This window comes from Macaca fascicularis, chromosome 1 (assembly GCF_037993035.2).
Source record: "Macaca fascicularis isolate 582-1 chromosome 1, T2T-MFA8v1.1".
Taxonomy (NCBI): Eukaryota; Metazoa; Chordata; class Mammalia; order Primates; family Cercopithecidae; genus Macaca; species Macaca fascicularis.
Genome location: NC_088375.1, coordinates 149,619,082 through 149,644,211, shown reverse-complemented (window position 1 = coordinate 149,644,211; position 25,130 = coordinate 149,619,082). Strand labels below are relative to the sequence as shown.

Here is a 25,130-nt window from a genome sequence, read left to right as displayed (position 1 = left end):
GAGGTTGCAGTGAGCCAAGATTGCGCCACTGCACTCCAGCCTGGGCAACAGAGACCCAGTCTCAGAAAGGAAAAGAAAAAAAGAAAAGAAAAGGAAATGTGAGACAGGCTAGTAGAAATGCAACAATTTTAATTTTCTAGGATGGGCAGACAAAAAATATTTATTGTGAAGAATATGGGGAAGGAGAATATGATAAAATAAGAGAAAAATGATGCTTTTTTTTTTTTTTTTTTTTTTTTTACCTACTTTCATGCTTTCCAAAATGTTGCAAGTAGTGTTCTGTATGTTGTATGTAGACATTAATTCCTTGCCAGTTTTAAACATTATAAATATTTTCTTCCAGTTGTCATCTATCTTTTTGTCCATGTGTTCTTCCTTGGATGAAAGTCCTTAATTTTGGTATAGGAAATCAAAATTAAGGATATTAATCCTTATAGCTTGTGCTTTTATGATCTTTTTAAAGAAGTTGTTCTCTACTCTTAATTCATCATTCTTCTGTATTTTCTGTAATAGTTTTATCCTTCATATCAAATTCCATTGTACTTCAACTTTGCATGTGGTGGGAGATATTAATGCACCTCGATTTTTCAACATCAAGTAAGCCAGTTTTCAGCAAGCTATCTTATAATTCAGGGTTGGCTATTTTTTTTTTCTGTAAAGGTCAGATATAAATATGTAGGGTTCGTGGATTGTACTTTCTCCTTTACAACTATTTAACTATCTAGTGTAAACATAATCATACACAGTATGTAAAGAAGAGAGTGGCTGTGTTCCATGTATTATGAAATATTTATTCTTCTTTTAATTTTTTTTAAATAGACTATTTTTAGATCAGTTTTAGGCTTATTGCAAAATTTTACAGAAAGTACAAAGTTCCTATATATTCCCTGCTTCCACATACGCATAGCCTCTCCCACACTATTAAAATCCTACACCAGAGTAGTACATTTGTTATAATTGACGAATATGCATTGACAAATCATCACTCAAAGTCCATACTTTAGGGTTCACTCTTGTGTGCAGGCTGTAAGTTTTGACAAATGTATAATGACACATATCTACCACCAGAGTATCATACAGAATAGTTTCACTGCCTGCTGTGGGCTGAATGTTTGTCCCCACTTTACCAATCCCCCTCCCCCACCAAAATGTATATGTTGCAACCTAAATCCCTAATGTGATGATATTTGGGGATGGGGCGTTTAGGAGGTAATTAGGTCTTGAGGGTCGAGTCCTCATGAATGCAATTAGTGCCCTAGCACCCATATAAGAAAAGACAGGAGAGAGATGATCTCTCTCTCTCCACCATATGAGGATATAACGAGAAGATGGCTGTCTGCAAACCAGGAAGAGCACCCTCACCAGACACGAGGTGTGCTAGCGCCTTGATCTTGGATTCTGTCGCCTCTAGAACTATGAGAAATCAATTTCTGTTGTTTAAGCCGCCCTGGCTGTAGTATTCTGTAATAGCAGCCCAAACTGATGAAAACACTACCTAATCCTTTGTGCTCCATCTATCCATCCCTCCCTCCAACCCCTGGCAACCACTCATCTTTTTACTTTCACAATAGTTTTTCCTTTTCAGATAGTTGGAATCATACAGTATATAGCCTTTTCATATTGGCTTTTTTTTTCATTTAAGCATTTGGCATTTTTGCATTTAAGCTTCTTCTTTGTCTTCATGTGGCTTGATAGGTCAATTCTTTTTAGCACTGAATAATGTTCCATTGAATGAATATATCACAGTGTATTTGTTCATTCACCTACGAAAGGACATTTGTTTTTTTCCAAGTTTTGGCAATTATAAATAAAGCTGTTTTCAACATCTGTGTGCAGATTTTTGTGTACCTTTTTTTAAATACCACGGAGTACAATAGCTGGATTGTCTGGTAAAAGTATAGCTTTGTAAGAAACTGCCTATCTTCCACAGTGGCTGTATTATTTTACATTTGCACCAGCAATGAATGAGAGTTCCTATTGCTCCACATACTTGCCAGTATTCGGAATTTTCAGTGTTACAAGTTTTGGCCATTCTAATAGGTGTGTAGTGGTATCTTGTTTTAATTTGCAATTCCCTAATGACATATGATGTTGAGTATGTTTTCATATACTTGTTTTTCATCTGTACGTCTTCTTTACTGAGGTATCTCTTCAGGTCTTTTGCTTATTTTTTAATGGGGCTGTTTATTTTCTTATTGTTGAGTTTTAAGGGTTCTTTAGGCTGGGCCTGGTGGCTCATGCCGGTAATCTCAACACCTTGGGAGGTTGAGATGGGAGGATCGCTTGAGGCCAGGAGTTCAACACCAGCCTGAGCAACAAAGAGAGATCCTGTCTCTATGAAAGAAATTTTCTTTTAATTATCTGGGTTTGGTGGTACGCACCTGTGGTCCTAGCTACTCGGGAGGCTGAGGCGGGAGGATTGCTTGAACCTAGGAGTTCAAGGCTGCAGTCCAGTGTGAGCAATAGAACAAAACCTCATCTCAACAAGAAAGATATATGAGTTCTTTATATATTTTGAATAACAATCCTTTTTTTAGCTATGTCTTTTGCAAGTATTTTTCTCCTTGTCTGCAGCTTGTCTTCTCTTTCTCTTGATGATATCTTTTACAGAGTAGAAGTTTTTAATTATAATGAAGACCAATTTATCAATTATTTATTTCATGGATCATGCTTTCAGTGTTGTGTTTAAAAAGTCAGGCTCCAGGAAAAAAAAATGGCAGATAGGAGGCAGGACTAACTTGCAGCTCCCACTCAGATGAACAGAACAGCATGTGGAGACTGACATCATGAGCTTTTGCTTCAAGAACTACCACAGGAACATATCAGGAACACTGAAAGGATTCACAGACCCTTTGAAAAAGTGGCTTGTGGCTGCAAACTCTGTGAGACAGCTGAAAAATGGTGAGTGCCCAAAGTGTGAATGGGGAAAGTCTACCTCCGAACACACATCCTCACTGGTGAACCTGAAAATCCAGATCATGGGAGAAGGATTTAACCTTACCTAGAACTAAAATGAATTTAGACAGCTGAGCAAAATATAAAAGTAGAAGCCGCGGTGGGAAGAGCCCTCTAGGTGCTCCCAGTCACCAGGGAAGCCATTTCTGACTTTATCTCACTGGGGTCCTTGGGGAGGGCTGCCAATGGAATTGGGGAAGGACCACAGGGAGAAGGAAACTTCCAGTTGAGCTTTGTAATAATTTTGACCAAGTGTGAATTTTCCTGGGCAGAATCCAGGGGAGGGAGATGGACAGAAAGTACAGATAGGACCACAGAAGCAGTGGCAGGCTGTGAGGGGTGGGGCCTGAAAGCCCTGCTGGCTTTCTCAGTGGGGAGGCTTGTAGCCTGGGGCAATTAGTGCCCTAGCACCCATATAAGAAAAGACTGGAGAAAGCATTTGAGAAAACCAGTGCACTAAACAAAACTACAACCAAGGACCCTCACAGAGTCCGCTTCACTCATATACTACCTCTACTGGAGCAGGTGCTGGTATCCATGGCTGAGAGACCTGAAGACAGATCACATCACAGGACTCTGCAGACACTCCCCAGTACCAGCCCGGAACCCAAGCTCCATTAGGTGGCTAGACCCACAACAGCAAAAACAATCACTGTCCAGCTCTCAGGAAGCCCCATCCCTAGAGGAAGGGGGAGAGTACTACATCAAGGGATCACCCCATGGGACAAAATAATCTGAACAGCAGCCCTTGAGCCCCAGATCTTTCTTCTGACATAGTCTACCCAAATGAGAAGGAACCAGAAAAACAATTCTGGTAATATGACAAAGCAAGGTTCTTCAACACTGTCAAAATATCACACTAGCTCACCAGCAATGGATCCAAACCAAGAAGAAATCTCTGAATTTCCAGAGAAAAAATTCAGAAGGTCCGTTGTTAAGCTACTCAAGGAAGCACCAGAAAAAGGTGAAAACCAACTTAAAGAAATTTAAACAATCGTACAGAGTATGGACAAAAAAATCTCCAGAAAAAATAACACAAATAAAAAACAATTACAACTTCTGGAAATGAAAGACAGACTTAGAGAAATGCAAGCTACACTGGAAAGTTTCAACAATAGAATCAAATACGTAGAAGAAGGAACTCCAGAGGTTGAAAACAAGGCTTTCAAATTCACTCAATCTGACAAAGACAAAGAAAAAAGAAATAAAAAATGAACAAAGCCTCCAAGAAGTTTGGGATTGTGTTAAACAACCAAACCTAAGAATAATTGGTGTTCCTGAGAAAGAAGAGAAATCTAAAAGTTTGGAAAACTTATTTGAGGCAGTAATTAAGGGAAACCTTCCTGGCCTTGCTAGAGATCTAGACATCCAAACACAAGAAGCTCAAAGAACACCCGAGAAATTCATCACAAAAAGATCATCAACTAGGCACATAGTCATCAGGTTATTGAAAGCCAGGATGAAGGAAAGAATCTTAAGAGCTGTGAGACAAAAGCATCAAGTAACCTATAAAAAAAAACCTATTAGATTAACCCCAGATTTCTCAGCAGAAACCCTACAAGTTAGAAGGGATTGGGGTCCTATCTTTAGCCTCCTCAAACAAAACAATTATCAGCCAAGAATTTTGTATCCAGCAAAACTAAGCTTCATAAATGAAGGAAACATAAAGTATTTATCAGACAAACAAATGCTGAGAGAATTAACCACTACCAAGACAGCACTACAAGAACTGCTAAAAGAAGTTCTAAATCTTAAAACAAAACTTCAGAATACACCAAAATAGAATCTCCTTAAAGCATAAATCTCAAAAGACATATAAAACAATAACAATGAAAAAAGGTATATGGGCAACAACTAGCACGATGAATAGAATAGTACCTCACATTTCAATAATGTTGAATGTAAATGGCCTAACTGCTCCACTTAAAAGATACAGAATGGCTGAATGGATAAGAATTCACCAACCAAGTATCTGCTGTCATCAAGAGATTCACCTAACACATAAGGACTCATGTAAACTTAAGATAAAGGGGTAGAAAGATACATCATGCAAATGGACACCAAAAGTAAGCAGGACTAGGTATTCTTATATCAGACAAAACAGACTTTAAAGCAACAACACTTAAAAAAGAGTGACATTATATAATGATAAAAAGTCTAGTCCAACAGGAAAATATCACAATCCTAAATATGTATGTACCTAACGCTGGAGCTCCCAAATTTATGAAACAATTACTATTGGACCTAAGAAATGAGATAGACAGCAACACAATAATAGTGTGGGACTTCAATATTCCACTGACAGCACTAGACAGGTCATTAAGACAGAAAGCCAACAAAGAAACAATGGATGTAAACTATACCCTAGAACAAATGGACTTAACAGATATTACAAAACATTCTACCCAACAATTGCAGAATATACATTTTCATCAGCATATAGAATATTCTCCAAGATAGATCATATGATAGACCACAAAACAAGTCTCAATAAATTTAAGAAAATAAAAATTATATCAAGTACCTTCTCAGACCACATTGGAATAAAATTGGAAATCAACTTCAAAAGGAACTCACAAAACCATGCAAATACATGGAAATTCAATAATCTGTGCCTGCATGATTGTTGGGTTGAAATCAAGATGGAAATTAAAAAAATATTTGAACTGAGCAATAATAGTAACACAACCTATCAAAACCTCTGGGATACAGCAAAAGCAGTGCTAAGAGGAAAGTTCATAGCATTAAATGCGTACATTAAGAAGTCTGAAAAAGCACAAATAGACAATCTAAAGTCTCACCTCAAGGAAGTAGAGAAACAAGAACAAACCAAACCCAAACCCACCAGAGGAAAGGAAATAGCAAAGATCAGAGCAGAACTAAATGAAATTGAAACAAAAAAAATACAAAAGGTAAATGAAACAAAAAGCTGATTCTTTCAAAAGATAAAATTGATAGACCATTAATGAGATTAACCAAGAAAAGAAGAGAGAAGATTCAAATAAGCTCAATTAGAAATGAAATGGAAGATATTACAACTGATACCACAGAAATACAAAAGATCATTCAAGGCTACTATGAACACATTTATGTGCACAAACTAGAAAACCTAGAGGAGATGAATCAATTCCTGGAAATATACAACCCTCCTAGAAGGGCCAGGCACAGTGGCTCACGCCTGTAATCCCAGCACTTTGAGAGGCCAATGTGGGTGGATCACTTGAGGTCAGGAGTTCAAGACAAGCCTGACCAACATGGTGAAATCTCATCTCTACTAAAAATACAAAAATTAGCTGGGCATCATGGTGTGCACCTGTAATCCTAGCTACTCAGGAGACTGAGGCAGGAGAACCACTTGAACCCAGGAGGCAGAGGTTGCCGTGAGCCGAGATCACGCCACTGCACTCCAGCCTGGGCAACAGAGTGAGACTCTGTCTCAAAAAAAAAAAAATATATATATATATATATAAAAAAAATATATATATGTGTGTATGTGTATATATATGCACACGCATGTGTATTATACAGATATACATATACATATGCATACATATATGTATATATACATATATACGTGTGTGTGTATATACGTATACATATACACACACATATACACACACAAAACCATCCTAGATTAAACCAGGAAGAAATAGAAACTCCGAAAAGACCAATAACAGACAGCAAGATTGAAATGGTAAATTTAAAATTGCCAACAAAAAAAGTCAAGGACCAGATGGATTCACCGCTGAATTCTATCAGATATTCGAAGAATTGGTATCAATCTTATTTAAACTATTTCAAAAAATACAGAGAGGAAATCCTCCCTAATTATTCTATGAAGCCAGTATCATCCTAATACCAAAATGAAGAAAGGACATACCAAGAAAAGGAAACTACAGACCAGTATCCCTGATGAACATAGATGCAAAAATTCTCAAAATACTAACTAACTGAATACAGCAGTGTATTAGTCCATTTTCACACTGCTGATAAACACATAACCGAGCTGGGAAATTTACAAAAGCATAAGGTTTAATGCGCTTACAATTCCATGTGGCTGGGGAAGCCTCACAATCATGGCAGAAGGCAAGGAGGAGCAAGTCATATCTTACATGGATGGCAGCAGGAAAAGAGAGAGCTTCTGTAGGGAAACTCTCCATTATAAAACCATCAGATCTAGTGAGACTTATTCACTATCATGAGAAGAGCATGGGAAAGGCCTGCCCCATGATTCAACTATCCCCCACCAGGACCCTCCCACAACACCTGGGAATTCAAGATGAGATTTGGGTGGGGACACAGCCAAACCATATCATTCCACCCATGGTCCCTCGCAAATCTCATGTCCTCACATTTCAAAACCAGTCATGCCTTCCCAACAGTCCCCTAAAGTCTTAACTCATTTCAGCATTTATTCAAAAGTCCAAAGTCCGAAGTCTCATCTGAGACAAGGCAAGTCCTTTTCACCTATAAGCCTGTAAAATCAAAGGCAAAGTAGATACTTCCTAGATATGGTGGGGTTACAGGCATTGGGTAAATACAGCTATTCCAAATGGGAGAAATTGGCCAAAACAAAGGGGCTACAGGCCCCATGCAAGTCCAGGGGGCAGTCAAATCTTAAAGCTCCAAAATGATCTGCTCTGACTCCATGTCTCACATCCAGGTTATACTGATGCAAGAGATGGGTTCCCATGGTCTTGGGCAGCTCTGCCCCTGTGGCTTTGCAGGGTACAGCCTCCCTCCCAGCTTCTTTCACAAGCTGACATCGAGTGTCTGTGGCTTTTCCAGGTACATGGTGCAAGCTGTCCGTGGATCTAGCATTCTGGAGTCTGGAGGATGATGGTCCTCTTCTCACAGCTCCATTAGGAGGTGCCCCAGTAGGGATTCTGTGTGGGGGCTCGGATGCCACACTTCCCTTCCACACTGCCCTCACGGAGATTCTCCATGAGGGCCCCACCCTGGCAGCAAACTTCTACCTGGGCATCCAGGCATTTCCATACATCCTCTAAAATCTAGACGGAGGTTCCCAAGCCTCAGTTCTTAACTTCTGTGCACCTGCAGGCTGAATATCATGTGGAAGCCGCCAAGACTTGCGGCTTCCACCCTCTGAAGCAACAGCCCGAGCTCTATGTTGGCCCCTTTAAGCCACACTAGAGCAGCTGGGATATAGGACACCAAGTCCCTAGACTGCACACAGCAGAGGAACCCTGGGCCCAGCCCACGAAACCACTTTTTCCTCCTAGATCTCTGGGCCTGTAATGGGAGGGGCTGCCTCAAAGGCCTCTGACTTGCCCTGGAGACATTTTCCCCATTGTCCTGGGGATTGACATTTGACTCCTTGTTACTTATTCAAATTTCTGAAGCCAGCTTGAATTTCTTCTCAGAAAATGGGACTTTCTTCTCTATCACATTGTCAGGCTGCACATTTTCCAAACTTTTATGCTCTGTTTCCCTATAAAAACTGAATGCCTTTAACAGCACCCAGGTCACTCTTGAATGTTTTGCTGCTTAGAAATTCCTTCCACTGGATACCCTACATAATCTCTCTCAAGTTCAAAGTTTCACAAACCTCTAGTGCAGGGGCAAAATGCCACCGGTTTCTTTGCTAAAACATAACAAGAGTCACCTTTACTCCAGTTCCCAACAAGTTCGTCATCTCCCTCTGAGATCACCTCAGCCAGGATTTCATTGTCCATATTTATCAGCATTTTGGTCAAAACCATTCAACAAGTCTCTAGGAAGTTCCAAACTGTCCCATATTTTCCTGTCTTCTTCTCAGCCCCCCAAACTCTTCCAGCCTCTGCCAGTTATCCAGTTCCAAAGTTGCTTCCACATTTTCTGGTATCTGTTCATCGGTGTCCCACTCTACTGGTACCAATTTACTGTATTAGTCTGTTTTCATGCTGCTGACAAAGACATAACTAAGACTGGGCAATTTACAAAAGGAAGAGGTTTAATGGGCTAGGCATGGTGGCTCATGCCTGTAATTCCAACACTTTTGGAGGCCAAGGCAGGCAGATCACCTGAGGTTAGGAGTTTTAGACCAGCCTGGCCAACATGGTGAAACCCCGTCTTTACTAAAAAGAAAAAATACAAAAAATTAGCCAGGCATAGTGGTGGGTGCCTGTAACCCCAGCTACTTGGGAGGCTGAAGCAGGAGAATCACTTGAACCCGGGAGGCAGAGGTTGTGGTGAGCCAAGATCACTGCATTCCAGACTGGGTGACAAGAGTGAAACTCTGTCTCAAAAAAAAAAAAAAAAAAAAAAAGTGGTTTAACGGACTTACAGTTCCATGTGGCTGGGGAAGCTTCACAATCACGGCGGAAGGCAAGGAGGAGGAAGTCCCATCTTACATGGATGGCAGCAGGCACAGAGACAGCTTGTGCAGGGAAACTTCCCCTTATAAAGCTATCAGATCTCATGAGACTTACTCACTATAACCAGAACAGCATGGAAAAGACCTGCCCCCATGATTCAACTACCCCCAACCAGGTCCCTTCCACAACACGTGGGAATTCAAGATGAGATTTGGTTGGGGACACAGCTAAACCATATCAAATAGCATATCAAAAAGTAATCCACCATAATCAAGTGGGTTTCATACCAGGGATGCAGAGATGGTTTAACATAAGCAAGTCAATAAATGTGATACACCACATAAACAGAATTAAAAACAAAAATCAAATGATCATCTCAATAGATAAAGAAAAAGCATTTGACAAAATCCAGCATCCCTTTAGGATTAAAACCCTCAGCAGAATCAGCATAGAAGGGACAAACCTTAAGGTAATAAAAGCCATGTATGACAAATCCACAGCCAACGTTATACTGAATGGGGAAAGTTGACAGAACTGGAGCAAGACAAGGATGCCCACTTTCAACACTTCTATTCAACATAGTTCTGGAATTCCTAGCCAGAGCAATCAGACAAGAGAAAGAAATAAAAGGGCATCCAAATTGGCAAAGAGGAAGTCAAACTGTCACTGTTCACTGATGATATGATCATATACTTAGAAAACCCTAAAGACTCATCGAAAAAGCTCCTAGATCTAATAAATGAATTCATTAAAATTTCAGGATACAAAATCAATGTGCACAAATCAATAACACTGCTATACACAGTGACCAAGCTGAGAATCAAATAAAGAACTCAACCCCTTTTACAATAGCTGCAAAAAATTTTTAAAAGTTAGGAATATACTTAACCAAGGAGGTGAAAGACCTCTACAAGGAAAACTACAAAACACTGCTAAAAGAAATCATAGATGACACAAACAAATGGAAACACATCCCATGCTCATGGATGGGTAGAATCAATATTGTGAAAATGACCATACTGCCAAAAGCAATCTAAAGATTCAATGTTATTCCTGTCAAAATACCACCATTATTCTTTACAGAACTAGAAAAAAATCCTAAAATTAATATGGAACCAAAAAAGATCCTACATAGCCAAAGCAAGACTAAGCAAAAAGAACAAATCTGGAAGCATCTTATTACCCAACTTCAAACTCTACTCTAAGGCTACAGTCATCTAAACTACATGATACTGATATAAAAATAGGTACATAGACTGATGGAACAGAATAGAAAACCCAGAAATAAAGCCAAATAGTTATAGCCAGCTGATCTTCAACAAAGGAAACAAAACCAGAAAGTGAGGAAAGGATACTCTGTTCAACAAATGGTGCTGGCATAATTGGCAAGCCACATGTAGAAGAATGAAACTGGATTCTCTTCTCTCACCTTATATAAAAATCAACTCAAGGTGGGTCAAAGGCTTAAATCTAAGACTTGAAACCGTAAAAATTATAGAAGATAACATTGGAAAAATGCTTCTAGACATTGGCTTAGGCAAAGACTTCATGACCAAGAACCCAAAACAAAAGCAACAGAAACAAAGATAAATGGATGGGACTTAAGTAAACTAAAAAGCTTCTACACAGTGAAAGAAACAATCAGCAGAGCAAACAGACAACCCACAGAGTGGGAGAAAATCTTTGCAAGCTGTGCATCTGACAAAGGACTAATACCCAGACTCTACAAGAAACTCAGACAGATCAGTAAGAAAACAAATAATCCTATCAAAAATTGAGCTGAGGACATGACTAGACAATTCTCAAAAGAATTGAGAACAAATGGCCAACAAACATATGAAAAAATGCTCAACATCACAAATTATTAGGGAAATACAAATCAAAACCACAATGCGATACCAACTTACTCCTGCAAAAATGGCCATAATCAAAAAATAATAGATGTTGACGTGGATTTGGTGAAAAGGGAACACTTTTACACTGCTGGTGGGAATGTAAACTAGTACAACCACTATGGGAAAACAGTATGGGAATTCCTTTTTTTTTTTCTTTTCTTTTCTGAGACAGGATTTTGCTTTGTCACCCAGGCTGCAGTGTAGTAGAGTGATCTCAGCTCACTGCAACCTCTGCCTCACGGTTTCAAGCTATTCCTCCACCTCAGCCTCCCAGGTAGCTGGAATTACAGGCACATGCCACCACGTCCGGCTAATTTTTTTTTGTTTTGTATTTTTAGTAGAGATGGGGTTTCCGCCATTTTGACAAGGCTGGTCTTGAACTCCTGACCTCAAGTGATCCACCCACCTCAGCTTCCCAAAGTGTGTGAGCCACCACGCCCAGTCCGAATTCCTTAAAGAACTAAAAGCAGATCTGCCATTTGATTCAGCAATCCCATTACTGGGTATCTAACCAGAGGAAAAGTCATTATACGAAAAAGGCACTTGTACATGGATGTTTATAGCAGAACAATTCACAATTGCAAAAATATGGAACCAGCTGAAATGCCCATCAATCAATGAGTGAATAAAAAAATGTGATCTATATACAATAGAATACTACTCGGCCATAAAAAGGAAAGAAATAATGGCATTTACAGCCACCTGGATGGCGTTGGAGACCATTATTCTAAATGAAGTAACTCAGGAATGGAAAACAAAATGTCATATGTTCTCTCTAATAAGTGGGAGCTAAGCTGTGAGGGCACAAAGGCATAAGAATGATACAATGGATTTGGGGACTCAGGAAGATGGGTGGGAGGTGGTGAGGGATGAAAGACTACACATTGGGTAGAGTGCACACTGCTCGAGTGGTGGGTGCACCCAATCTCAGAAATCACCACTAAAGAAAGTATCCATGTAACCAAACACTATCTGTTCCCCAGAAAGCTATTGAAATATTAAAAGGTGGAAAAAAAAGAAATATTCAAATAGTGGCTTGAATAAACTCTTTTTAAGAACAACAACAACAAAAAAAGGTGGCTGGCACAGTGGCTCACGCCTGTAATCCTAGCACTTTGGGAGGCTGAGGCGGGCGGATCACGAGGTCAGGAGATCGAGACCATCCTGACTAACACGGTGAAACCCCGTCTCTATTAAAAATACAAAAAATTAGCCGGACGTGGTGGCGGGCGCCTGTAGTCCCAGCTACTCGGGAGGCTGAGGAAGGAGAATGGTGTGAACCCTGGAGGTGGAGCTTGCAGTGAGCCGAGATCGCGCCACTGCACTCCAGCCTGGGTGACAGAGCAAGACTCTGTCCCCCACCCCCCCCAAAAAAAAAGAAAAGAAAAAGAAAAAAAAACATAATTGCCAAACCCAAGGTCATATAGATTTCCTCCTGTGTTATTATCTAGGAGTTTTTACTTTTCCCCTTTCATTTACATCTATGATTTATTTTGACCTAATATTTGTAAAGGGTGAAAGGTCTGTGTCTAGGTTCGTGATTTTTTACATGTGGATGTCCAGTTATTAACATACCATTTGTTAAAGAGACTATCTTCTCCATTTTATTATCTTTACTCCTTTGTCAAAGATCAGGTGACTATATTAATGTGGATATATTTCTGGGCTCTCTATTCTTTTTTTAAAAACAGGTTCTCACTCTGATGCCCAGGCTGGAGGCTGGAGTGCAGTGGCATGACCTCGACTCACTGCAGCCTGGAACTCCTGGGCTCAAGCAACCTTCCCATGTCAGCCTCTCAAGTAGCTGGGACTACAGGCACACACCACCACACCCAGCTAATTTTTGTATTTTTTATAGAGACAAGGTTTCGCCATGTAGCCCAGACTGTTCTTAAACTCCTGGGCTCAAAGCAATCCACCCACCTTGGCATCCCAAAGTGTTAGGATTACAGGCGTGGGCCACCGCCCTGGCCCCTGGGCTCTCTATTCTGTTGCATTTATCTTATCTATTCTTTCACCAGTACCTTGATTATTGTAGTTTTTTGGTTTTTGTTTTTAATTTTTTATTTATTTTTTTTTTGAGACGGAGTTTCGCTCTTGTCACCTAAACTGGAGAGCAATGGCATGATCTCAGCTCACTGCAACCTCTACCTCCCAGGTTCAAGTGATTCTCCTGCCTCACCCTCCCAAGTAGCTGGGATTACAAGCACCTGCCACCATGCCCAGTTAATTTTTTTCTATTTTTAGTAGAGACAGGGTTTCACCATGTTGGCCAGGTTGGTTTCAAACTCCTGACCTCAGGTGATCCACCCGCCTTGGCCTCCCAAAGTGCTGGGATTACAGACGTGAGCCATTGTGCTCAGCCGATTACTGTAGTTTACTAGTAAGTCTTCACATCAGGCCGTGTTTTTGTTTGTTTGTTTTGTTTTGTTCCTCTCCTTCAAAATTGTGTTGTCTATTCTGGGTCTTTTGACTCTCCATATAAACTTTAAAATCAGTTGTTTGATATTCACAAAATAACTCCCTTGCATCTTAATTGGGGTCGTGTTGATTTATAGATCAAGTTAGGAAGAACTGACATCTTGACAATATTGAGCCTTCTTATTCATAAACATGAAATATCTCTCCACCTATTTAGTTCTTTGATTTCTTTCATCAGAGTTTTACAATTTTCTTCATATAGAACTTCTACATAATGTTAGATTTATAGCCAAGTGTTTCATTTTGGGGGATACTTCTACAAATGGTATTGTGTTTTTAATTTAAAATTCTAATTGTTCATTGCTGATATATAAGAAAGTGATTGACTTTTGTATATTAACCTTGTATCCTACAATCTTGTTATAATTACTTATTAGTTCCAGGAGATTTTTTTAATTCTCTCAGATTTCCTACATAGATAATCATGTCATCTCAAAGACAGTTTTATTTCTTCTTTCCCAATGTGAATACCTTTTATTTCCTTTTCGTATTTTATTGCATTAGCTAGAACTTCTAGTATGATGTTGAAAAAGAGTGTTAAGAGGGGACATCCTTGCCTTGTCGCTGGTCTTAGCATGAAAATTTCTTAAGTTTCTCACCATTAAGTGTGATGTTAACCCTAGTTATTTTTTGTAGATGTTCTTTATGAAGTTGAAGATGTTCCCCCTTTTTCCTAGTTTGCTGAGGGCTTTGTCATGAATGGATGTTCGATTTTTTAAAAATGCTTTTTGTGTATGTGTTGACATGATCATGATATATTTTCTTCAGCCTGTTGATGTGATGGATTACATTAATTGAGGTTTGAATGTTGAATCAGCCTTGCTACCTAGAATAAATCCCACTTGCTTATAGTATATAATTTTTTCATACATTGTTGAATTTGATTTGCTAATATTTTTGTTGAGGATTTTTGCATCTATGTTCATAAGAGATGTTGTTCTTTAGTTTTCTTTTCTTATAATATCTCTCTGGTTTTGATATTATGTTAATGCTGGTCTCACAGAATGAATTAGGATGTATTCTAATTCTGTCTTCTGGAAGAAATGATACAGAATTGGTATAATTTGTTCCTTAAATGTTTAGTAGAATTCACCAGTAAAACCATCTGGGCCCAGTGCTTTCTGTTTTGGAGGGTTATTCATTATTGATTCCATTTCTTTACTAGAGTCTTATTCATATTGTTTGTTTATTCTTGTGTTAGTTTTGTCAGTTGGCAATTGTGTCTTTGAAGGAATTGGTCCATATCATCCACGTTTTCAAATTTGCAGGCATAGATTTGTTCATAATATTCTTTTATTATCCATTGAATGGCCTGTGGGATAGGTAGTGATGCTCCCTCTTTCATGTCTAGTATTAGTCATTTGCATCTTCCCTGTTTTTTCTTAGTTAGCTTGGCTATAGGCTTACTGATTTTATCTGTCTTTTCAAAGAACCAGCTTTTGGTTTTGTTGATTTTCTCCACTGATTTCCTGTTTTCAACTTCATTAATTTCTGCTATAATTTTTATTTTTTTCTACTTCCTTTGGATTTAACTTGCTCTTTGTCCATTTTCTAAAGTAGAAGCTTAGGAGATTGATTTTTACATCTTTCCTCTTTTCTAATATATGCATTCAATGCTATAAATTTTCCTCTAGGCACTGCTTTTACTGTTTTCCACAATTCTTTACCATTTTTGTTTGAGTTTGTATTTCGTTCAAAATAATTTGTAATTTCTCAAGATTTCTTTCTTTTTTTTGAGACAAGGTCTCACTCTGTTGCCCAGGCTGGAGTGCAGTGGCACAATCGTGGCTTACTGCAGCCTCGACTTCCTGGGCTCAAGTGATCCTCCTGCCTCAGCCTCTGGATATTTCTTCTTTGACCCATGTGTTATTTAGATTCTATTAGACTTTCTATGTAGATCATAATATCTGCAAATAATGAGTTTTACCTTTTTTGTTCTAATCCATACACCTATTTGTATGTATTAATTTGAAAATAGTGTGGTGGGATAAAAAAGTTAAAACTCAATATGTATTAGATAATTTAAAACTTTATTGAGTGAAAAAAGAAAATGGCACCTGAATTGTTTAAAAAAAATGTAGCATCAGGAAAATCAATGTCTGCACAAAACTGAGTTTTACAGACACAAATACTAAAATATCCACATTGATATCTATAAACCCATTTTCTTGGGGTTTCTTTCTTGACTACTGTGGTTTCTCTCTTGAGTGATAGAAGACCATTCTGAATCCTGAGACTTATAAACAACTTCTTATTTGTAGCCCCAACAAAGGGATTTATCTGTTCCTGGTCAAGCTCTGGACCCTGCAGCCACCACAAACCACTTGTATCGGAATCACTTTGTGTGCCGGCTAAAAATGGCAGATTCCTGGCCTCCCCCAGGATATGATGAATAAGAATTTATGCTTAGGCTTTGATAAAGAGAAAGAGAAAGAAAAGAGAGAAAGAAAGAAAGAGGGGAGAGAGCGAGAGAGAGAACGAATATCTCTGCTGGTATTACCTGTACATTCATAATTTTAACAAGATCCCCCAGTGGGCTGGGCGCGGTGGCTCACACCTATAATTCCAGCACTTTGGGAGGCTGATGCGGGCAGATCACTTGAGGACAGGAGTTCAAGACCAGCCTGGCCAACATAGCGAAACCCTGTCTGTACTAAAAATACAAAACAAAATAGCCACGTGTGGTGGTGTGTGCTTGTAGTTTCAGCGACTCTGGAGGCTAAGGCACAAGAATCGCTTGAACCTGGGAGGCACAGGTTGAAGTGAGGTGAGATTGCTCCACTATACTCCAGCCTCTAGCTTGGGAAACAGAGCAACACTCTATCTCAAAAAAAAAAAAAAAAAAAAAAAAAAAAAAATCCCCTTATGCTTACAACCCTGAAAATCATTATGGCAGGAGGAGGGGACAGAGAATCTGACTTCCTGAAAAAGGGGGTATCATCGACAAAAATCCAGCCCTGATTTCCTGGGCTAAGGAGACTAGAAGCCTGGAAGAAAAACATGACTTCAATTCTATGTTCTTTCTTACAACTGCCTTGGCATTCTCTATGGTACATATATACATGTAAGGATAACTCTAAAATGACTGGCCCATAATTTATCTGCCTACCGAGATCAAGCCATTGTACTGGTTTGAGGACAGTTCAAAAAAGTCAGTCAGTGCTATTTCTTTTAGTAGACAGAAGAGCTATTCTCTCATGGACATCATTACTAAAAATTAAGCCTTGGAATTTATCAGGGACTCCTACCACAATAAGAGAGCCTGGAGAATCAGGAGAGAGATGTGAAGGCACCAAGTCACTGGCTGTGATTCTACAGAAGAAACATAATGACTTCAGAGCAAAGCAAAACTCCAGGCTGAACACTGGGTCAGTGGTTTCATGTTTCCATTGAAGTACCGTTAGTCTAAAAATCTCACAAGGTATAAAGAAAAAGATTTATCACATAATAAACATTATTTCAAAACTCACATAGAATTCTAGTAATTTCTAAAAATGATAGTATTATAAATATTAGAACTGTCCCCAAAACAGTCACTTAGATATTTAGATTTTTTTATTTTTTAAAGCCTCAGGTACTTCAGAAACAACTTACACCTGTTATAAAACCTCCCATTTCAACACCTGGAGTCATTATTATGACTGTCATTATGATTAAATAATAAAATCTCAGTAAAACAAAGTTAGAAATTTAAAAATCAGTGTTTTTTTTTAAAAGTTTGCTTTGAGATCTTTGCTGTATATAATTGAATTCACTTCTACTTGAATAAACAGTAAACACAATAAATATTCATGTGTTGAAAATCCATGCAGTTCTCAATTAGCAGTCTATAAGGCAGTCTATAAGGAGACTATTTCTATGTCTTTTTACAGCACACATTTCTCTTATTTTAAAATTTTAAGCATAATTATTTTCACGTATATGTGTGTGTATACATATTTGAGACAGAGTCTCACTCTGTCACCCAGGCTGGAGTGCAGTGGCATGATCATAGCTCACTGAAGTCGACTTCCTGGGCTCAAGCAATCCTCCTGCCTTAGCCTCCCAAGTAGCTGGGACTACAGGCATGCACCACCATGCCAGCTAGTTTTTTCTATTTTTTGTAGAGATGAGTCTCACTATGTTGCCTAGGCTGGTCTTGAACTCCTGGGCTCTAGCAATCCTCCTGCCTTGGCCTCTCAAAGTGCAGGGATTACAGGCATGAACCACTGTGCCCAGCCCTGAAATATTTGTAATGTGAGTTATAGAACCTTGCCCCATGAAACCACAGCCTCTCACCCCAAAACACTTTGCTGTGAGACATAATGTGCCTATGAAAGGTATAGTACATCACTAGTTTTAACAGGCTGCTCAAGTACTAATAAAATAATCACTACTTGATCAAAAATGCATTTGGTATATGCTTTAATTTCATGCATATATAAGATACTCTTTTTACTTTCTACTTTAACACTCAAGGAGGATAGAAAACTTGTAAATGAGTATTTAAAAACCTGATCCTCTTAAGAACTAAAAGCAGAATCAAATAACAGTTGCCTTTCATAACCAAATGCAGTCATATGCTGGATAACAATGTTTTGGTCAACGATGTACCGCATGTACAATGGTGGTCCCAGAAGATTATAAAGCCATATTTTTACTGTCCCTTTTCTATGTGTAGATACTTACCATTGTGTTACAATTGCCTACTGTATTCAATACAGTAACATGTTGTACAGATTTGTACCCTAGGACCAACAGGCTATACCAAATAGCCTAGTGTGTAGTAAGCTGTACCATCTAGTTTTATGGAAGTACCTGCTATGATGTTTAATGACAAAATCACCTAACAACACATTTCTCAGACTGTATCTCTATCCTAAGTGACACATGGCTGTATCACATTGTTAGCTGGCACATTCTCATTCTGGTGCACTCTTATTCTTCCTTTTAACAGAAGATTTTAAACTGCAATGATTACTGTATATATGGTAATGACCCCCAGTCTCTCAAGGATGGACTCCTGAGAGTGGTCCAAGCCAGGGTTACTGAGTTGTCCAAAGTCACAGTCAGACCAGGGATTGTTTTCCACTGATTATACAGTCCACACAGTCAGAATAGCGGGAAGCAAGAGTTTCAGAGCAAAAGAGAGGCACAGAGAATACATTCTAAAGCCATGGCAAAATAAACAAGAAATAATAATAATCCAATAGCTTTCCTCATTGAAGTTATTTTTAAAAACAAGCCCAGCATAAAACTGCAAAGACATTAAATATTGCTTTTTAAAAATATAAACAGTTATTGGTAAATTATAGATCTCAATTAGCTCAAAATAACAGTCTTCAAACATACTACATCTGATCTCAGAATATCCATATAGTCTTCCAACTCTGCTACACATTATGTTTTCCTCTAAAGTACAGATAAACCTGATAGCTACTTTTTACAACAGCAGAATAAAGATACTGGAGGGTCATCTTCTAATCTGTATTTTCCGGAGTTGGGTAGATCTTTGCACTCTGATATAAATGTACGAAGTTCAGTCTCTGGGAAACCATCTTGTTGGTAATGCTAAACAGAAGAATGTTAAAAGCTTTCATTAATAAGCCCCTTGAAAACAGCTTCATTCCAAATTCAAAATGGATCATTTGGCAAGGGAGGGGGTTTTCTACAGAGAGAGTATAGTTACTTCCGAGTACCTGCAAGGAGATGTAGCCTCTAGAGTCACTCAGGTTTGGTGGAGGTAAAGTGGGCCTGGGATTCTGCAGCTGCCTACCTGAGCTCTCTTTCTGGGTCCACTGAAACTCAAATGGGCACACTGAGTCTAAGTCTTAGTTGTCCTTCCAGGGAGAATTGAGTCAGCCCCATCCCAAGTCGGAGAACCTCTGTCACTACTCTGCCCTGTAGGCCTGTGACTTCTAGACCAGTGTGATGCAGGCATTTTCGAAGGAATATGGTTCAGGCCACAAGAAGCCCAGTGGATCTAAATTAACAAGGTTTTCTAGCAGGCTAAGAGATGGAAATCCCTGACCTCACCCAGAAGACCTCATCACAGTCTTGGACTCTCCTGAGCTGGCCCAGGTGTCTGGATAAAGGTCCGAATGCTGTAAGGGAACTTTCCAATCTGCACACCCTTTTGGAGTCAGTCTTCCAGGCAGACAAGTTTGTTTAAGGGCCTCATATTTATATCAGTTTGGGACCTAAAATTTCTAGGACATGCCATGATTAGAAAGGATCAAAAGTAACTTAGCTTGCCCATTTGGCAAGGGCCCTGAGCCCACAGAGAGAGGTTAGCATCTAAAATATGAGTTTCAGGCTTATGTCATCAAAGGTGAAAACTCATGTTACCCTTAGAGCTCTCAGATGTCACCCTCGAATAACACATAGTTCTCTGCATGCAGAGTTGGAGGCAGTGAACTTTTAGAGCACCATTTGGAAGGATCTGAAGTTACAACTACATTCTTTCCCAGTTGCCTTGGTGATCCGAAGGACACATCTGCTGAGCAGATGAGAGAGCAAGGAGGACATTTGGTCCCTGTAATCTTGTTCAGTAAGGATGAAGTCACAGCCCTGGCTTCATGAGCAAAGTATTCATCATTATCAGCTCCAAACCAAGGCATTCTCTTTATCCCTAGGGCCAATCACATGGCTTCATGTTTCTTTACCCCTCTCATACCCAGAAAGAAAAGTCCCCAAGTGGAAGTGTCTATGCCACAAATACACCTAACAATATAAGGTTATCGGAAATGTAAACATATGTGGATAATTATTCTGCCTTTCCATATTTCAATGGGCTCAAATTGATTTTTAAAAGATCTTACATGAATGACAATAGTTTTTCAGTTCAGGTATCTGACTGTATAAAGCTACATGCTAGTACTGGACCCATTAATCCTTTTGCTATTCTGGAGGCTGGACCCTGGGCTTGTGCCCTGCAGGGCCTTGCAAAGAGCAATGGGCATAGTTACAGTACAGTCCAAACAAAGGGGTCAATTTTTCTTTATGAAAATTGGATTTTTTGTGTTCCCCACAATATTTTGGCTTGCTGAAATGCCATATGTTTTATTCACTCAATATCTACTAACCCTTTTCATTCTTTATTTAGTTTTTCACTCTTTACCCCCCAGACTTCTAACGACCCTTATAATTCTAATAAAAGGTTAGAAAGCTTGTATGAGAAAGCATAACTACTTAGAGACTAAGACTTTCAACATTCAATTTTTCCTCTATTTCTGTTTATCAGTCTCTAAAAATAAGGTCTTTTTTTGCTATCCTGAAGAAAGTAACATTCCATCAACTTTTCTTCTGCCATTAGGTACTGAATTTTACTGCTACTCCAAAAGTTATAGGACAATGCTACTACTTAAGGCTCTTGATAAACGTACCTTAATTGTTTCATATGTATCAGTGATCAGTGCAATGAAAAGACTTAAAATCATATATATGAAGAGGCTGATGAATGAATAGAGGTAAATTCTACTAAACAGCCAGACCAAGTAACTTTTTTGCTGCATTTTTGCAAACGTGGCAAACATATCGTCTCCATTTATCAGAGAGAAAAGGCACTCAGAGACCATGTTCAGAGAACGAAACTGGAAAAAGAAAAGAGAAAAGTTCACTTTATTCCATGTTCCTTCCCATTGGAGACCTTTGTTCATGACATCATATTAAAGATAATGGGACCAGATAACCCAAGTTACCATTTTCAAACAAATAACCTGAGGTAACCACACACATTTGCTTTGTGATGCATATAACATATATAAGCCTACTATTTTTTTCCTGGGACAAGCAGCTTTCTCTTGGAGTAGCCTGAATCAAATGCAGGAGCTGGGCTGCACCCTCAGTGCTCTTCTGAATCAAGCCTTGCATCTGCCCTTTACCTTAAAGAGACCTTGAAATGCCTGTGCAGAGATACCCAGGTCCCAACCATGCATGCTCATACATTTCATTTTAAAGTTTATTTCATTTAAGGGCATAATATTCCAAACTATAGCTGTGGTAACAAAATTTTCAAATATTTCTACAAGTTTCCCCCTATGCTACTTTTTAAATAAAGTCACATTTTGAGAAGGCATATCTGAATAGACTGCTCTTGGATATATCGATGAATCAAACTGACTAAATTTGACTTCACTGGTGGTAAACGGAACTTAATTACCTGATATATTGCAAGAAAGAATTTGAGACAGTTGAGTACATCAAATATTCTCTCAAGCTGGTCACACCCTATCACTTTATAAATATGGCACTAGATATACTACCTTCAACATTTTAAGCTGAATCACAAAATAAAAGGAGTTCATTGAAAAAGGATAACAAGCCACTGGCACTATGCTAACGGCTTAACAGTAATAGGAAAAAAGTTGTTTATCAGTACCTTGTCATGGTAAGGCCCCAGCACGATCCATCCACAGAAGCAGTAGCCTAAGTAAATCATAGCTGCACAGCAGCAGAACCTGATGACATTGGGCAGTGCTGCCTGAAGGGTCAAAATGAGGAGCTGGGAAAGTAAGAGAGGCCATTAGAATCGCTTTGTCCTTTAGCCAAAGCAGTGCAATAACTTTGAGAGAAGTACCAACAGCATGGAGATCCGTGGAATTCCTTACATTGTACTTTGCAAAGAAACCGAGGTATCGGATGACTCCAAGCCACACAAGCATGGTAGAAGTCCCAAGAAGTATGCTACAGACATCATAACTAGTTAGACTCTAAGACAAAGTGGAAAAATGTAATCAGATTATAAAGCAGAAATTCATTTGGCAATAAATATTGAGGTAACTATGAGTCAGGCACTGTTCTAGGTGCTAAGGATAAAGCAGTGAACAAACAAAATTCTCTGCTGTCATAAAGCTTACATTCTAGTGGAGGGAAGAGAGAGACAATAGAAATAAGTTAATAGAAACTTTGGGACATTTGCTGCTGATAATTGCTGAAGAGAAAATTCAGAGGAGGGGATAAGGAATGGGTATGGGTTTGTCATTTTAAATACAGTGACCAGAGAAGGTCTCACTAAAAAGGAGGCATTTGAGCAAAGATCTGAAGGGAGGGAGGGAGCAAATCAGGGGAAAATCTAGGGGAGAAGACTTCCAGGCACAGAGACTGGCAAGTGCAAAGGCCCTGAGACAGGAGGGTGCTTGGCAAGATAGTGCATCTGGCTGGAGTGAGCAATAGAAAAAGTATACAGTTACAGAGATAAGGTGGCACTCACCAAGTTTGTCTTTTCCTCTAACTCAACTGGGGAGATTTGAGAACCACAAACAGAGGTGACATGATCAGATGTTGGCTGCTGTGGTTGAGAGCAGGTTGTTGGAGGAGTGAGGAAACTATTGCAATAATATAAATGAGAGATGGTAGCTTCGACCAGGCTGGTAATAGTGGAATTGATGAGGTGATTTTTTTTTTTTTGACACAGGGGTCTCACTGTGTCACCCAGGCTGGAGTGCAGTGTCACAACCATGGCTCAATGCAGCCTTGACTTCCCGGGCTCAAGAAAGCCTCCCACCTCAGCCTCCCAAGTAGCTTGGATTACAGACACATGCCACCTTGACAGCTAATGTTTTTTATTTTTCATAGAGATGGGGTCTCACTGTGTTTCCCAGGCTGGTCTGGAACTCCTGTGCTCAAGCCATTCTCCCGCCTCAGCCTCTCAAAAGTGCTGGAATTATATGAGCCACAGTGCCTGGCCAATGAAGGTAGAACAATAGGATTTCCTCTTGGATTAGATATGGCAAAGAGGAGATTAGTGAAAGAGAGGAGTCTGTGATGAGTCCATGATTTTTGGCTTGAGTAACTGATGAGAGTTACCATTAACTGAAATTAGAAAGGCTATGGGAGAAGCAGGTTTTGACTGCGGAGGTGAGGGCTTTAGATGTTCTGTTTTAGGTGTGTTAAATTTGAAAGGAAAAGCAGACATCCAAGTGGAGATATAGACTAGATGGTGGATATGCAAATCTGGAGTTCAGGGAAGAATTCTAAGAGGGGGTATAGATTTGGGAATCATTGGCAGATAGATACTAAGCTATGGGACATGATGAGATTACCAAGACAGTGGTAGAAAGAGAAGATGTCCAAGCACTATGCCTTGAAGCATTATCACCTTAATAGGTTGGTGAGATGAGAGGGAACCAGCAAAGGCAAGTCAGAAGACCAGCCAGTGACTCAGGAGGAAAACCAGGTGATAGTCCAGTGAAAGCATGTGCTCGGCAGTGTTCGAAGCTGCTGCTAGGTCAGGATGAGGGTACATAGTTGGTTATTGGACTTATCAGCATGAGAGGATGCTGAAAAGAACACTTTCCTTGGAGTGGCAGGGCAGCCTGATTGGAACAGACATAGAAAGAATGAGATTTTGGGGGCTGTGAGGTGGGAGGATTGCTTGAGCCCAGGAGTTTGAGGCTGCAGTGAGCTATAATCGCGCCGCTGCACTCTAGCCTGCGCAATAGAGTGAAACCCTATCTCTTTAAAAAAACGGGTGGGGGAGGGGAGAAGCAGAATTAGAAACAAGATTAACTACTTTTTTTTTTTTAGCTATTTTGCCAAATAAATGAGTGTAGTAAGTTAGGGGGAGGAATTAGGGTTGAGATATTATCTCTTAAGAAAAGGGGCAAAAACATGCTAATGGGAATGACCTCATAGAGAGAGGGAAACTGATGATCCCCAAGAGAAGGAAAACTAGCTGGAGCTGTGCCCGTGAATAAACAAGTGGTGATGGCCTCTAGTAGGCAGGTGGGAGGGGCTGGCCCTGAATAGTGGCCTAAATAATATATCCACAGAAAAAAAGCACAGGATATGGGCACTGATGGCAGGAGGCAGATAAATTAGGTGGGGGTTTGTGGAAATTCTGTTTTTTTCTATTATTTTTGTGAAATAGGAAGTAAGGTCAGCGGCTTAGAATGAGGATAGAACAAGGGTATTCGAGGTTTCAGAAGAGAAGAAAACATGATATGATCATCTGTGAGGCAGAGACAGTGAATAGTCTAGAAAAATATAGAAAGATATTTTGTTGGACACCATTCAGGGTTCACTGAAATTAATGATAATTTAGGTTGGTAAAAAATAAAGATTTGCTGCACATCTCTCCCCTTACTCCTCTTTTTTGTTGTTTTGGTTTTTTCTTTATTTGTCCCTAAAGTTAAACATCTATTCCAATAATGCATACTATAGCCACATATAGTGGCAGCTGCTAAGTGTCGACCTAAACCCATTCTCCCCTTCCTAGGCACATGCCTGAGGGGCTGTGTTCCCTGGCTCCCTCTGCAGTTAGGATTGACTAAATTCTATCCAGTGGGATATGTACAGAAATAAAGTTGGCCACTCTTGAGCCAAGCCATCGCTTTATGGGAGAGCTTCCACCATACCGTGTTTTTGCTTCTCATAAGCTGCAACCTGTTTGAGGCAACACAGCAGTAATCATGCAGTCAGGGCAAGTCCTTAAGGGGTGGCAGAGAAACAAAATGGGAGGAGCGTGGGCGCCTGAATGACTGTGAGACGTTGAGCTACTCAC

The 25,130-nt window shown here is 39.5% G+C and overlaps 2 protein-coding genes across 16 annotated transcripts in view; one reads left to right on the top strand and one right to left on the bottom strand.

Moving 5' to 3' along the window:
- DNAI3 (dynein axonemal intermediate chain 3) overlaps positions 1–25,130 on the top strand; it is a 142,496-nt gene that overhangs the window by 3,165 nt on the left and 114,201 nt on the right. The gene's annotated exons all lie outside the window — the stretch shown is intronic.
- MCOLN3 (mucolipin TRP cation channel 3) overlaps positions 18,036–25,130 on the bottom strand; it is a 31,919-nt gene continuing 24,824 nt past the window's right edge. For 9 of the 13 annotated variants that reach the window (XM_065519400.2, XM_065519427.2, XM_045368078.3 and 6 more), the window contains 4 exons: positions 22,237–22,338; positions 22,008–22,130; positions 21,013–21,219; positions 18,036–19,198 (listed from right to left, as the gene is read on the bottom strand). In XM_065519400.2, the coding sequence (XP_065375472.1) occupies positions 19,064–19,198; positions 21,013–21,219; positions 22,008–22,130; positions 22,237–22,338 (567 nt within the window). In that variant the 3' untranslated portion in view covers positions 18,036–19,063. The remainder of the gene's footprint in view (positions 19,199–21,012; positions 21,220–22,007; positions 22,131–22,236; positions 22,339–25,130) is intronic. The other 4 variants (XM_065519423.2, XM_065519428.2, XM_074002814.1 and 1 more) reach the window with 1 other exon arrangement.